Below are 13,433 nucleotides of genomic sequence, written 5' to 3'. Positions count from 1 at the left end.
CCGCCCCGCCCCGTTCCGCCCCATCCCGTCCCGGTGGCGGCGGTTCCTTTGTGCTGCGCCCTGGGGGGGGCACCCTCGGAGCGGGCGGGGCGGACGCGGGGGGGTCAACGTCCCCCCCCGCACCCCTCCCCGCTGCCGCCCCGCCCCGAACTCATCGGGACGCGGCTCACGTCGGGGGGCGGTGCGGCTTTCGGGGGCGGGCACCGGGCCCGGGCCAATGCGGCGAGGGCGGAATATTCCACCCGGCTCCGCCAGCAACAAGTGCGGGGGGGGCCCGGAGGGGAGGAGGAGGAGGAGAAGAGGAGGAGGAGGAGGAGGAGGAGGAGGAGGGAGGAAGGGGGGGGCCGCGGCGCTGACGTCAGCGGGCGGAGTATTATGGTCTGGGCTGCGCTGGCGGCTGCCTGTGTGCTGCGAGCGGCCGCGTAAACATGGAGCTCTCGGCCGTCGGGGAGCGCGTCTTCGCGGCCGAGGCCCTGCTCAAGCGCCGCATCCGCAAAGTAGGTGCCCCCACCCCCCCCGCCGCCGCCGCCCCGCCGCCCCCGCGCCGCCCCGCAGCCCCTCTCCAGGCCGCGCCGCCCTCTCCGCGCCCTCCCCCGGCCGAGCGGCGCTGCAGCGGCGGCTCCGGCGGCTCCGGCTGCGGCTGGGGGCGGCCCTTCCTCCTCCCATCCGCATGCACGGGCTGTGCGGGGCGTGCGTGCCGCGCTGCTGCGTGCCGGGCGTTGTGCGCCGGCCTCCCCGCTGCAGGCTGCGGGCTGCGGGGCTGCTGCACGCGCATTTTTTTTTTCTATCATATTTTTTTGTTGTTGTTGCGTTACCCCCCCACCCCCCCCATCCCCCTTCCGCTCCCATCCTTTCCCCCCCCCTCCTCCCCACAACCCCGGTCCCTCTCCCTCCCCCTCGCATGTTTTTGACACACGGGTTGGGTGCAGGCGTGTGTCGGTTGCACGCGTGCGGTTACGTGTGTAGCTTTGTTGCAAGCATTTATCGTGGGTTCTCTCCTTGCATATTTATTCATTTATTTATTTATTTTCCTTCTCTTTGCATCTGCAGGGGCGCATGGAATATCTCGTAAAATGGAAGGGCTGGTCTCAGAAGTAAGTCTGCTGTTTGCACAATTTTGCAGCCTAGGGGCTGCTGGGGAGATGGCTCCTTGTAGCTGTTAGTTCCCATTGTAGCAGGAAGGAAAGTTGGATCCCTTTCTCTGTGCCACTTTTTTTTTTTTTTTTTTCTCTTTTTCTTTCTTTCTTCCTTTCTTGCCATTGCTTGTTTCTGATGCCTTTCCTTCTCCCTGTGCCCCTCCCTCCCCTTCTCCCCCCCCCAGGTACAGCACTTGGGAACCCGAGGAGAACATCCTGGATGCCCGGCTGCTCGCGGCCTTCGAGGAGAGGTACAAGGCCTTTTGTAGCCGTAGCCATTACGCTTGTAAATATGTGGCTGTCTTGTAGCTATGCTGAATTGAAGCTTTGGTTCTTTTGACACCTCTAGGGAGCGAGAAATGGAGCTATTCGGGCCTAAAAAGCGCGGCCCCAAGCCCAAAACCTTCCTGCTAAAGGTGAGGTGGGAGCACTGCAGGGAATGGGGAGCGGACTGCCCCCGGTCCCTCCGCGGATGTGGGATGTTCTGTGTGGGGTGGCTGCATCCCGTGGGCTGCGGTTGCGCATTGGGGCGGTGAACTGATGGGTGTTGGTCTTCTTTGCAGGCCCAGGCGAAGGCCAAAGCCAAAACCTACGAGTTCCGCAGCGACTCATCCAGGGGTATCCGGGTGCCATACCCCGGGCGATCCCCGCAGGAGTTGGGCTCCACGTCCCGTGCACGGGAAGGACTCAGGAATATGGCCCTGACCCCGCAGGGCAGCGGCAGCAGCAGCGTGCCCAAAGCAGACGGCGTGCGGGACCGCGTCCTCCGGGTGGAGGAAAAACCCGGGGAAACCCCAAAAAAACGGGGCCCGAAACCCAGGAAGGAGCTGTATAAGGACCTGACGGAGAGTCTGGACGCCTCCAAGAGGAAACTGGGGGAGCCGGGGGACAAAGTGGGGGATTACCTCAAGGCCAGGAAGATGGAGGAGGCGGCGGGTGCCGCCAAGTTCTCCTCGGGACACAGCGTCATCCAGCTGGCACGTCGACCCGAGCCCGACCTCAGCGGCGCCGTGCCCGGCCCCAACCGCCTGGAGGTGGGCACCAAGCTGGGCACCGCCGACCCCTATGCACCACGGGTGGCCAAACACCGCTCCGACCTGCTGGACCCCAAAGGGCCGGGTGGGCTGGACCCCAAATTGCTGCACGGAGCCGTGGGGCCCGGCCCTGGGGGGGGGCTGTTCCGTGATGGTGGGGGCCCGGCGGGGCGGCCCTCCCTTATTGCTCGCATCCCGGTGGCCCGGATCCTGGGGGACCCCGAGGAGGAGTCGTGGAGCCCCTCGCTCAGCAACCTGGAGAAGGTGGTGGTCACCGATGTGACCTCTAACTTTTTGACCGTCACCATTAAGGAGAGCAGCACGGACCAAGGATTCTTTAAGGAGAAGCGATGAGTTCCCACTGGTGGTGGTGCTGGGGCTTTTCTTCGGGCTAGATCCAGACAAAAGCTTGGTCAGAGCTTGGTGGGCTTTTTTTCTTTTCTTCTTTTGATTTTTTTTTTTTAATTTTTTTTTAATTTCCTGGAGAGGATTTAGAAACTGTCCTAAATTCATTCCCTCATTCTTTTTTTTTTTTTTTGTTGGTTTTTTTTTTTTTCCTCCACGTCTCACATTTCGTTGGAAAGATTATCTCTAGAGTTATATTTTCTATTAGATGTAAATATGTTATTTAAGAAGAAAATGCTTATATATATATCTATATATATATATTTCAACTCTGAGTTGTTTTATTTAAATTGAGACAACAGTGACTGCTCAGTTGCTCTTAGAAAGGACAATAAAACTGAGAACCAACGGAGTTCACGCATCTGTTGCAGGAGCCGCTGTACATAACGAATGATGTTCATAGCAAATTATGTTCTGATTTTGTTTTTAATTATTTTTTTTTTTTAACTATTATTTTCCATATGATGCTATGGATGGTGATGGGGGACGTGTTACTCCCCCTCGGGGTCAGATGCCCCGGATTTCTTGATTGTGATATTAAGGTGTTGCTTGTACAATCAAGTGTGCTGTATCCAGAACTGTTGCCCTTGACGGCTGAAGTTGGCACTTGAATTGACAGTATTGCTGGGGAGGGGGCGTTTCCAGATTTAAAAACAAATAGTGGCTGCAACATCGGGGCGGGGAAAAGCAGAAGTCCATAAAAAGGCTGAAACCGTTCTAGTGGAGCATTAACTTGAATTACCTTTTCTTGCAAAGGAAGAGGAGGTTTGCGTGTGAGGTTCCTGAGAGGGGAGATACTGAAATGCACTTTAATAGAATTGTCACAGCAGTTGTGGGAGACAGAACTGAGCTGAGAATCTGTTTTCATTTTGTCTGGTCGCTTGATTCTTTTTCCCCCACCCGCTTCCAAAAAAACAAAACAAAAAAAGCCAACAACTCTGTTTACATTCCTGAAATGCCAGAGAGGTTTGGGAGGGTACCGTATGGCTGCCCATATTTAGATGCTTTATGCTGCTATAGAAAGCGGATTGTTGTGGGTTTGTTTTTTTCCCCCCTTTCCCCACCACGTTTCACTTCAGGCTGTGGGAAGGCGCCCGGTGCAGCGTTTTGTAATATCCACATCCCTGACAAATCCCAGAGCCACCTTGATGCATTCAGAGACAAGAAATATTTCCCTTTTCTTCTGCTGGTTAAACAATAGCCAAGGGGCTGAATCTTCCTGTGTGGAGCAGCTCCTGCTGACTCGGGGTGGCTTTCAGTGTTTGTATTTCCCTGCCCATCTCTCGTGGCTCCCGAGGGCTGTGCAGCTCCGCCGTGCCATGGCAGTGGGGCTGGGTGGCTCTGACTGGGGAGCACCTCTCCCCTCTGCTCCCATTGCCCCCTCCATTTGCTTTCTTCTAAACTCTGTTGCAGCTGAACCAAGGTTTGGGGATGTCGGGGGGCCGTTCTGTTGTATTTTTTTTTTAGTTGATGTAGAGCAGGTGTCCTCGTGTCCTCGCGCATTGATTTGAGCATCTCTGGCGGTTCGAAAGCACAAATCTGTCCGGCAGCCCCCGAGGGCCCGGGGTTGGGGGGAGATTGGCCTTTTCCATCCTTTCCGATTGACCCAACGAAGCTCTTCAACGCTTCCCGATCTGGGGGCTGCACAGAAGCTGAAAGCACATGGGGCCCAGCGAGGAGATGGGGCTCAGCGAGGAGCCTCCCTTCAGCCCAATGGGAGAGCTGCGCTCCGCCTGGCCGTGCCCCTCTGCCCTTCCATTTTTGGGACCGTTGCCTTTGTCAGATGACGTAGCGAGAGGATGCTGTATTGACTGTACAAAGGGAGCCGTGTCTGTGAATTCTTCTTTTTTTTTTGTTGTTCTTGTTGTTTGTTTTGTTTCTTTGTTTTGTTTCGTTCGAAGGCATATTTTGTAAAATGGAGATTTTTCACTCGGTTTGTGTGCTGGGATCGGTGCTGGGGCTCAGCAGCTGCTGCAGGAGGTGCGGGCTGGGATTGAGGATGGACGGAGCCGCCCTCCCTCCACCTGCAGAGGTGCTGAAGGCTGAGAAATGTGCGAGATGCCGGGGCAGGGCTCTGCCTCCTGCAGCCCCGTGTAACACGTATATAGAGCAAGCCGTACATGTGGGTGTATATGTGTGTATGTATATAGCGACGTATATACTGAGCGTGTGCGTGGGGGTGTGTGTGCGTGAATTATTTAAATCTAAGACTTGTATAAAAACAAACAAACAAACAAAAAAAAGATTTGGCTAAATCTCAGTCTCAGAAAAGTGAAGCTTAACTTACGTGTCTTCTGCCAGCCGTGAATGTCCGTATGAGACCTGCTTTTTATGTGAGTTTAAATATATACTTTGTAAATAGAAACGTGTCTTTCTCCCGTTTGTGGCCGGAGGTGAGCAGAGGAGGGAGCCGTGGGGGGGCTGCGGGTCTCCGACGGGGCGGGCGGTGATGTGCGTGGTCGGGTGCGGCCGTACGGGGCGCGAAGGGTCCGAGCGGGCAGCGGGGATCCGGGCCCGCAGCGTTCCCGCAGGGCCGGGTGCGGGGAGAGCCGGGAGCAGCGATGGGCACGGATTGGTCCTCCGACGGCGCGGGATGCAGACGGTGCGGTGCGGGGACGTGTCCGAACTGAGCCCAGCCTTTGTATTCAAATCTCCCCCGGCCGCGCAGCTGGGGGGGAAGAGAGTTTTTTTTTTTTTTTAATTTTTTTTTTTTTTTTTAAAGCTGTGTCCTCATTAACCTCCTTTTTCTGCTCCGCTGGGTGAAAGGCGCAGACCCCCTTATTATCAGAGCTGTCAGCATCTTTGCGCGGAAAATGAGTGTCAAGTAGGAGCGGGAGAAAGGTTCGCACAATGGCGCCTTTCTCCCCCGGCCCAGCGGGGGGGACCCTTTCACACGGGCGCGGCGGGGCCCCGGGCCGGGGCGGTGCGAAGGGGGTGGGGACGATCCGCGGGGGGCGGGGGCGCGGCCGGAGGAGCCCCGGGGCACGGCCCGAGAACCCGGACCCCGCCCCGTAACCGAGCGCTGCCCCTCCGCCCCGACGGCGGCCCCTCGACGGCGAACGCTGGGCGTGGGCAATGCCCGTCTCGGGGCTGCCTCGCCCCCCGCCCCGCCGCGGCGGCTGGGATGGAAGGATGGGGCCGGTGCTCGTCTGCGGCCGCGCAGCGCCCTCCGCAGGCAACCCGTGCTCGGATCCAGCACGTGTGGGGCACGGGTCGGGCTGAGCGGAAGCACCTGAGGGCCCCGGGTCTGGCACAGCTCCATCCCCATCTCCATCCCCATCCTTATTCCTATTCCCATCCGCATTCCCATCCCTATCCCCATTCCCATCCTCATATCCATCCCTACTCCTATTCCTATCCCTATCCTCATCTCCATCCCCATCTCCATCTCCATCCTCAGCCACTGCGCAGCAGAGCCCGGAGCGCCGCTTTCACCCCCCCTGTGGGCAGGAGCCGGGCCCGGGTTGAGGACAGCCCCTCGCGGGGAGGTGGTTTCACGCTCCCCGTCCCCTCAGCCCTGTGCCCCCCTCGTTCAGTGTGGAGTGCAAAAGCTCCGACCCCTCCCGCAGCCTTCGGCCGCCCCGCTCCGCCCTCTCCACCCCCCCTCCCCCCCCTCCGCTCCCCTCCCCTCCATTTCCGTACCCCCAGGGCAGGGCGGTGCTCGTGGAGTGGAGACCACAGCAGGCTGAAAAGTTACAATAAATACATAAATAAATAAATAACTACTACTAATAAAAATATTGATCTACCAAAAAAAGAGCAGTGGAAAAGTTATACTCATTAAAAACAAAACAAAACAACAAAAAGAACCCTACCCGACGTGCCACCTCCTGGTGTTTTCCTGGCAATAAATTACAAGGAACCTAAAGATCCCAGGTCTGAAGCAGCGCTGGTACCAGAGCACCAGGACAGGACACACATAGGAAACTGAGTGCCGTGGCACAGGGAGACCCGAGTGCCGGGGGGGGAGGGGGGGAGGGGGGGGGGAGGGGGGGGGTGACCCCTGGGAGCCCCCACAGCGCCCAGCAAAGTGTCTGAGCATTCCCTGGGCAATTCCATCTCCAACTTTTGTTCTCGGTATAGGAAAGCAAAGAAGCAGCTGTAGTTGAAAGCAATGAGAAGTATCACACAGGAATGATTTGGCTCTCTCTTTAATTAAAACATACAAATCGTGAGTTACAACAACAACAGTTTGTTTTCACCCATCCCTCAGCTTCTCTCAGTAAAACCCTTCTCTCCACCTCCGGAGCCCTTCATGCTCAGATCAGAGTTCAGAGCAGATGGAATCCTCCAAAAGCATCCCCAACCCTCCGCCAACTCCTTTTATTTTTTGGTACAAAATATATATATAAAAATATACTAAGCTTCTAAGGACGGCGGCTGCGTCGGCCTCTTCTTCCAGTCCAATGGAAAACAACAAGCATACTTAACCAGATTATGCCCAGAGAAAATATCCATTCAATATACAAATACTGCAGGACTTTCCACGTCGGAAAGCCCTTAGGAAATGCCAAGTGACAAACCTTTAATTGCTTGTTTGACGTACAACTGAACACTCAAACCCATAGCAGCAAACTCCAAATAAAAAATAGGAAGGTAGACCTTGAATACTAATGGCACTGAGTGGTGAACGTGGCTCTGTCCACCAAAGCTGCGCTCGGTCCCACGAGACCCCCCATGGGAAGCAGCCTCCAGCACGGACCTTCTGCTCAGACACACACGAGGTCAGGAGGGAATGGCAATAGGGGGTGGGATGAGATGAAGATAAAATTCTAGATGATAATTTTCACCGTCCTTACACCTTTGGAATTGAACCGGCTGGTGAGCAGAAAGGCACAAGAGCTAAAGCAGGGATGGCAGAGTCCTGCTGCCACCGAGGGGACACGGGGACGGTGGGGACAGCAGCCCCATACCCCAGGTAGGAGCATCCCCATGGGCTTCCCCCTGTGAGCAGCCATGACACGGCGTCACGGCTCAACTGGGTGTCCCCCACTGGTGTCACAGCTGTCCCCAGGACCCTGGCACCACCCAGCTTTGCATAGGCACAGACCTGTTGTAGGAGCGGTGTCACAGACACAGAAGTAAGGACGGTTGCAAAAGGCACATGGTCGTTCGGTTTGGATTTGCAAAGGCCAACTAGCAAACATTTGGTGTGTGGGGCAGGGAGCCCCAGGTGTTATAGGGATACAGGTGCTGGCATCTCCTTGCAATGCCATCTGCAGCAATGCCAGATGCCAGCCCTGTGAACACAGCGGAGCCTCAGAAGCATTTCCCATGGGCGTACCCAGAGACCTGACAGGCTGCAGGCTTTGTGCCATCTCCAGAGCAGGAGTTTGGCATTAACAGAACTAAAATGACCCCAAACGCTATTAAACTCTGCCCGAACTACTGCTGTTAATTTTGGCTCGTAACAATAATCTATAGCAAGGAAAAAGACATCACTAGGAAAGCCATTATTGGTTGTGATTATAAGCCCAAGGGAATGGCCCAGGTGCTGGCACAGGATGGGAGGTGGCCGTGGGATGCCACCAGCTTCCCCGCTGCCCTTCCTGTGCCAGGCAGTGTGGGCACCTCACAGCCCTCCAGCTGGGGAACACGGGGCTGATGGGCACTGCCCAGCTCGGTCCCTGCAAGCTGCTGAGCACGTGGTGCCAGGACAAGGAGTGGCAGAGCTGATGTCTGTTCATCTACATTTCGTTTGTGCCCCTCTCTCTAAAGAAAAGATTTTCCCTTAAGAAGAAATGTAAACAGTATTTCCTTCTCCGCTAGAAACCACAACAGAGATGTCGCGGCCTTCACTATCATTGGAACTGACCTAGCCCAGGGGGGTGGCTGGGCTTCCTGTACCCTGAAAAACCCCCATCCTGCAGCCCCCGCAGCCCTGGGGTGCTGGGAGCTGTCTCATTTGGATCGTGGCTGCTCTGGTAGCTTGGGCTGCCCAGAAGAAAGGAGAGCTGTCCTCTTCTCTCCGAAGCATAAGCCTGGCACCTCCCCTCTGCCCTCTCCCTGCTGCCAGAGCCCCGTACCACACACTGGCATCTCAAGCCATAAAGCAAGCGAACTTCATGTAGTGAAGCCTGACTCAGAACTTGCCAGCTGTCACCTCCCAGTGCCCTTGCTCCTCACGGGTGGCACTGGCTCGGATGGATGGAGGAGGCAAGGAGGGCCCCGTCTCATCTGCTGGCACTTCTGCGCAGGTTTCACCACCTTTCCCAACCCTCTGCACACAGCTCTCAGCTCCCAGTGGGTCCTGGGGGTGTGAGGGGCTGCAGGGTCCGAGCTGGCACTGCCTGCAGTGGGGGGGCATGGGGGGGCTGGTGGCAGGAGGTCATCGCATGAGTCCCTGCCGTGGGGCAGTACCTAAAGAAATGAAAACCTGGTGGGAGATCTGGGCAAGGATGAGGGAAGCTGAAGGACGTCTCCCTCCTCTCCGGCTCCCCGGCTCAGTATTGCCGGACATTGAAGAACCCAACGCTGGTGGGGGATTCCTTGACCGTCACTGTGATCAGGTTTGCGGTGACATCCGTGACGAAGACGTGCTCAATCAGGCTGCGGGTGGGCTTCCAGTCCTGGCTGGTCTGGATGGAGACAGACATGTTCTGACCCACGCTGGGAAAGGAAGCTGAATCCCGATCCGAGTCCGAGCTGCTCTCGTCGCCTGTACTCATTTCGGACAGGGCGGCTGCCTTGCGGCTCTCAGGGGCCGTGTGCCCCTCCTGCCCACCGCTTGTGCCACCCTTGGCCACGTCCCTGTCACCAGCACCTGCCCTGCGTGCCTGCTTCTCACTCTTGCTGCCATCTCCCACATTGGCAGTGTTCAACCCAGCATTGGTTCCGCCACCCTTGGACCCAGCAGGACCCAAACCTGTGGCTGCAGTGGTGCTTTTGGGCAGAGTGCTGCAGGCATGGCGAGGCACGCTGCTCCCACCTGCTGCACTCTGCCCGTTTTTGACACTCTGCAGGTTTAAAGCTTGGAGGTTCAGCTCCTGGCTGGATGCGTGCTGCCCCCCAGGCGCCGAGGAGCTTGTGGGCGTCTTGCTGCCATTGTGCAGCATTTGGGCTCCGGTGGTGAACCCTGATTTCTGATCCCCTCCGGTGCCGCTGCTAGGAACCTTGGTGGTCTTGGCTCCCTGCACGGACAGCCCCAGCTCCCCAGCTCCTTTCTGGTTTCTCATTTTTAAATCCAGCCCTAAGCCACTCTTGCTGGATGCCTGTGACTTCAGCGCCAGCCTTCCCAGCGGCGAGGTCTCGGCCGAGCTCTGGTTTTGAGACATCCTGTTCATGTAATGCACGATGGAGCTCTGCCAGCTGATGGCCCGGCTGGGGCTGCTGGAGCCGCTTTTCATCGCATTGGGGATGTTTTCTGCCGAGGATCCCCCGGAGCTGAGCCCAGCCAATGCACCCGGTGGCTCCTTCAGCCCAGCCAGCCCTGTGCCCTGTGTGCCATGCTGCGGCTGCAGCTTCCCCAGCAGCTTGCTGCTGCCCCCCACCTCTTTCCGGGATGTCTTCAGCACCTTTGTCAGGTTCACGGTCCTTCGAGCTGCTTTCTGCTCTGGGGGGAGAGGTTTCCGCCCACGTTTCTTTCTGGAACTGTCCTTCATTTCTGGCTTTGCCACCAGGATCTGAGCTTTTTTCTGCGGCACTGGGTGGGTCTCTCTGCTGCGGGGACCTCTCTTTGCTTCCAGGTCACTTTCATCCTCTTCATCAGAGGAAGAGGAGGAGGAAGATGTTGAGGAAGAGGAGCTGCTCGACTTACTTTTCGAAGGCATCTCTGGTTCCTAAGAGGCAAATGGAGAGGGACATGGAAAAAGTCACCAAAACCATGAAACCAGGCAGGTGGGCTGACCTGCGGTGCTGGTGGGACACCAGGGCCAGGGAACTCTTCCATCTCCTACACCCCTCCAGATCAGTGATGAAGAGGAGCCCCCCTGCAGGCACCTCTGTCCTACAGTGCAGGCAGACCTCTGTGCCCCCCCCGCTGCCCCCAGCACTCACCACGTGTTTCCTGGGCCTGCCCCGTGGCCGCTTGCCTCTCTTGCGGTTCTGCACTTCTTTCTCGTGTTCCCTGAAAGGAGGCACTGCTTAAAAACAGAGTTTGCACGACAAAACAACGCGCCACAAGCCCAGCCTGATTCTGCCCTTTTTTTTTTTCATTAAAAAGCAGCTTTTCAATAAAACACAAACCCATCGGTGTGCACCGAGCTCCTGTATGTGATGCAATATGAGAAAAAGAATTAGAAATGAAGAGGAGGGCTCTACAAATGGTGATCTCCCAGCAAAGGTGGCTGTCAGGACAACGGGACACTGCTGCTCAGCAGAGCCCTGTGACACGGGCAGAGAGATGGAAAGTCCCTGCACAAAACACGGAGCTAAGCTGCACGGACTGCTGCAATCCATTTCCTAAAGTGCTCACAGAGCCATGTGCAGGCATGCATCACCTTCCCAAGGGCTGCCCTGGCATTTTGGTTCTGCAGGCACCTCCTAAAACCAGCACTTCCTTTTGTGGTGCTTTCCAAGAACTTTGTGCCCAACATGGCTCTGCACTGGGACCTGAGAACGTTCTGCACCCAGAGCTCTTTATCTTCATCCCTATTCCCTACAACAGCACTGCCCCAGCAAGAAGTTTCCAGCACTCAGTGACACACCACAGCGTGCTCCATCCTGTGCAGCAGCTTTTCCCATTCCCACTTTTCCTGCTACAATGGGAACGGGCAAACGGAAGCATCCGAGCTGTCTGCAGAGCCCTTCCTTGTTGATACGCTCAGAGCTGCACTTCCCCTCTGCAGCAAGCAGCAGCCTGGCCCCAATGCAGAGTGAAAGCAAACGCCTTCCCCTGTGCTCATTTCACCTCTCCTACCCTCAGCCCTACAGGCTGGGCACAAAGAGCACCGCTGATGTTCCTGTGCTGTGTGATGTTCCTCCATTAAGAAGGGCAGCGCCGTGCTGCTAATTGAACAGCGCGCTGCCTGGGATAAGCACCAGCTTCCTTCCATGAAGGCGGGGGGGGGAAAAAAAAAAAGGATCCAGAAATGAGCTGTAATTAAATCCTATCATAAACTTTAATGATTTTTTATTAATATGGAGCCAAAATATTTGGCAGCGCTGCGTTCCATGCAGCCAGCTGGCTATTCTCTAGCCCCAAGCCTGACGCCCGCTGTATAATAGCTGCAGAACAATTGCAGCTCGGCTCAGCGGAGCAGCCCCGGCTCTGGCAGAGGACACCATTTTCTCCCACCCATCAATTCCTCACTCCTCACAGAGCTGTGCCCTCCATAAACACACACCGGTGCCTTTCCCACCGCTCTGCAACCCGGGCACACAGCCACCCCCCAGCACAGCCCCGCTGTCGGATGGGAGCACGAGCTCTGCCGGGCGCTGCCGTGCGCCCATTGTGCAGCAGGAGCACAAACATATTGTGCACAGGGCCATAAATCCTCCGTGTTTACCCAGCCCTGGGAGAGGCGTCCTAGGTGGACCTGAACGGTAATTTCAGGAGATGAACAAAAGGGCCGGGCCACAAAAAGGCAAGGGGAGCTTCAGGCTGTTGTTTCCACAACTTCCACCGCACGCGTGGCCAATTAGAAGTTAATTGACTTTATCATTTGTTAAGAAATATTTAGAGTTTGCTCACTTCTTTTGGAAAGCGAGGAGGAGCCTTGGATCAAGGATGTTCTCCTCGGGTTCCCAGCTGTTGTGCCTGGAACAGAAGATGCGCACTGGGAGAGAGTGGGAGACCGATGCTTCCCCCCGCACCCCCAGTACCGGCCGGGTCCGGGGAGTTCATCTGAGGACAACCGGGTCGTGGGACAGCCCTGGGATGGCGACTCGACGCCCATGGCGGCAGCGCTGGGGTGGGGATGGCCGGGGAGGAGATGGCCGTGGACCGACGGGGATGAAGGGGGAAGGGATGGCCGGGGATGGGGATGGCCGCGGATGGACGAAGGTGGCCGGGCGGCGGGGAGCCGAGGACAGATGCGGATGGCTGGGGAAGGGACGGCCGGGCCAGGAGCATTCCGGCAGCGGCGATGCGGAGCCCCCAACCCGCGGCGGAAGCCCGGGCCGGGCAGGCCGGGGGCGGCCACGCTGCCGCACCGCGAGGCGATCCCCGCGCAGCGCGGGCAGCCCCGGTCGCCCGGCGGGAGGGGACGCGCGATCGGTGCTTGTGCTCGGAGGGGCGGGAGGGGAAGGGGGGGGCGGCCCGGCGGGAGGGGGGAGCAGCCCCACGCGGAGACGGGGAGGGCCGGGCCGCGTTATTTGTAAACAAAAGGAGCGGCGCGGCCCGAACAAAAGCGGTCGGGCGGCGGCACCCCGCGCCCCCCGCGCTCGCCCCGCTCACTTGGAGGACCAGCCCCGCCACTTGACCAGGTACTCCAGCTTGCCCTGCGGAGAGAGGCGGAGAGACGCGCGTTAGCGGCGGGAGCGGCGGCGGCGGCGCCGGGAAGCGGAGGGGGGGGGCCCACCTTGCGGAGCCGCTTGCTGAGGATGCACTCGGCGGCGAAGACCTGCTCTCCCACGCTGCTCAGCTCCTCCATGGCGCCGGCCGGCCCCGCTCCGGCCCCGCACACACACACGCACACACACACACACGCACACACACACACACACACACACACACAAGGGGAGCCCCCGGGCGCGCCCCCGACGGCGGCCGCGCGCGCCCCCGCCCCCCCCCATCCCCGCGCGCCCCCCGGCACAATGCAGCGCGCGCGCCCCCATGGGGGGGGGGGGTAAGGCAAAGGGAGATGAGGGGGGGCTCCCCAAATTCCCCGCCGGCCAATGGAGAGCGGGGGGCGGGGCGAGCCGGCGGGGGGTGGGGGGAGGCATTGTCTGCGCGACCCCTCCCCTTCCTGCAGCGCGG

The 13,433-nt window shown here is 58.0% G+C and overlaps 3 protein-coding genes across 5 annotated transcripts in view; 2 read left to right on the top strand and 1 right to left on the bottom strand.

Moving 5' to 3' along the window:
• Positions 1-312: 312 nt before the first annotated feature.
• On the top strand, positions 313-2,652 carry CBX8 (chromobox 8). 2 transcript variants are annotated; one of them, XM_090121832.1, is made up of 5 exons: positions 313-497; positions 1,051-1,094; positions 1,322-1,387; positions 1,462-1,552; positions 1,700-2,652. In XM_090121832.1, exons 1-5 carry the CDS (start codon positions 429-431, stop codon positions 2,522-2,524), a joined length of 1,095 nt encoding a protein of 364 aa, XP_089977958.1. In that variant the 5' UTR covers positions 313-428; the 3' UTR covers positions 2,525-2,652. The 2 variants fall into 2 exon arrangements, with proteins under 2 accessions (XP_089977958.1, XP_031454800.2); XM_031598940.2 differs by having other exon boundaries at positions 314-497; positions 1,486-1,552; positions 1,700-2,650.
• A 4,058-nt stretch (positions 2,653-6,710) lies between these two features.
• CBX2 (chromobox 2) lies at positions 6,711-13,210 on the bottom strand. Its single transcript, XM_031598943.2, has 5 exons — positions 13,036-13,210; positions 12,912-12,955; positions 12,207-12,272; positions 10,571-10,640; positions 6,711-10,353 (listed from the first exon to the last, which is right to left on the bottom strand). Exons 1-5 carry the CDS (start codon positions 13,105-13,107, stop codon positions 9,019-9,021), a joined length of 1,587 nt encoding a protein of 528 aa, XP_031454803.2. The 5' UTR covers positions 13,108-13,210; the 3' UTR covers positions 6,711-9,018.
• Positions 12,767-13,433, top strand: part of RBFOX3 (RNA binding fox-1 homolog 3) — a 110,858-nt gene continuing 110,191 nt past the window's right edge. The window contains exon 1 of one of the 2 annotated variants that reach the window (XM_090121984.1): positions 12,767-12,940. The gene's annotated coding sequence lies outside the window, so the exon portion shown is untranslated. The remainder of the gene's footprint in view (positions 12,941-13,433) is intronic. The other variant, XM_090121997.1, reaches the window with a different exon arrangement.

Source organism: Phasianus colchicus, chromosome 20 (assembly GCF_987193195.1).
Source record: "Phasianus colchicus chromosome 20, bPhaCol1.hap1.1, whole genome shotgun sequence".
In the NCBI taxonomy this organism is placed as follows: Eukaryota; Metazoa; Chordata; class Aves; order Galliformes; family Phasianidae; genus Phasianus; species Phasianus colchicus.
Note: the sequence above shows the minus strand (reverse complement) of the source record. Positions and strands in the feature narration are given on the sequence as shown.

Excerpts from the sequence above, each read along its gene's own strand:
- CBX2 (XM_031598943.2), bottom strand. The coding sequence starts at position 13,107 with ATGGAGGAGCTGAGCAGCGTGGGAGAGCAGGTCTTCGCCGCCGAGTGC. Across the intron at positions 10,641-12,206 it reads CTCCTCGCTTTCCAAAAGAA|GGAACACGAGAAAGAAGTGC; the intron begins GTGAGCAAACTC and ends GCCTCCTTTCAG. Across the intron at positions 10,354-10,570 it reads GCAGGCCCAGGAAACACGTG|GAACCAGAGATGCCTTCGAA; the intron begins GTGAGTGCTGGG and ends TTTGCCTCTTAG.
- CBX8 (XM_090121832.1), top strand. The coding sequence starts at position 429 with ATGGAGCTCTCGGCCGTCGGGGAGCGCGTCTTCGCGGCCGAGGCCCTG. Across the intron at positions 1,095-1,321 it reads TGGAAGGGCTGGTCTCAGAA|GTACAGCACTTGGGAACCCG; the intron begins GTAAGTCTGCTG and ends TCCCCCCCCCAG. Across the intron at positions 1,388-1,461 it reads CTCGCGGCCTTCGAGGAGAG|CTTTGGTTCTTTTGACACCT; the intron begins GTACAAGGCCTT and ends GCTGAATTGAAG.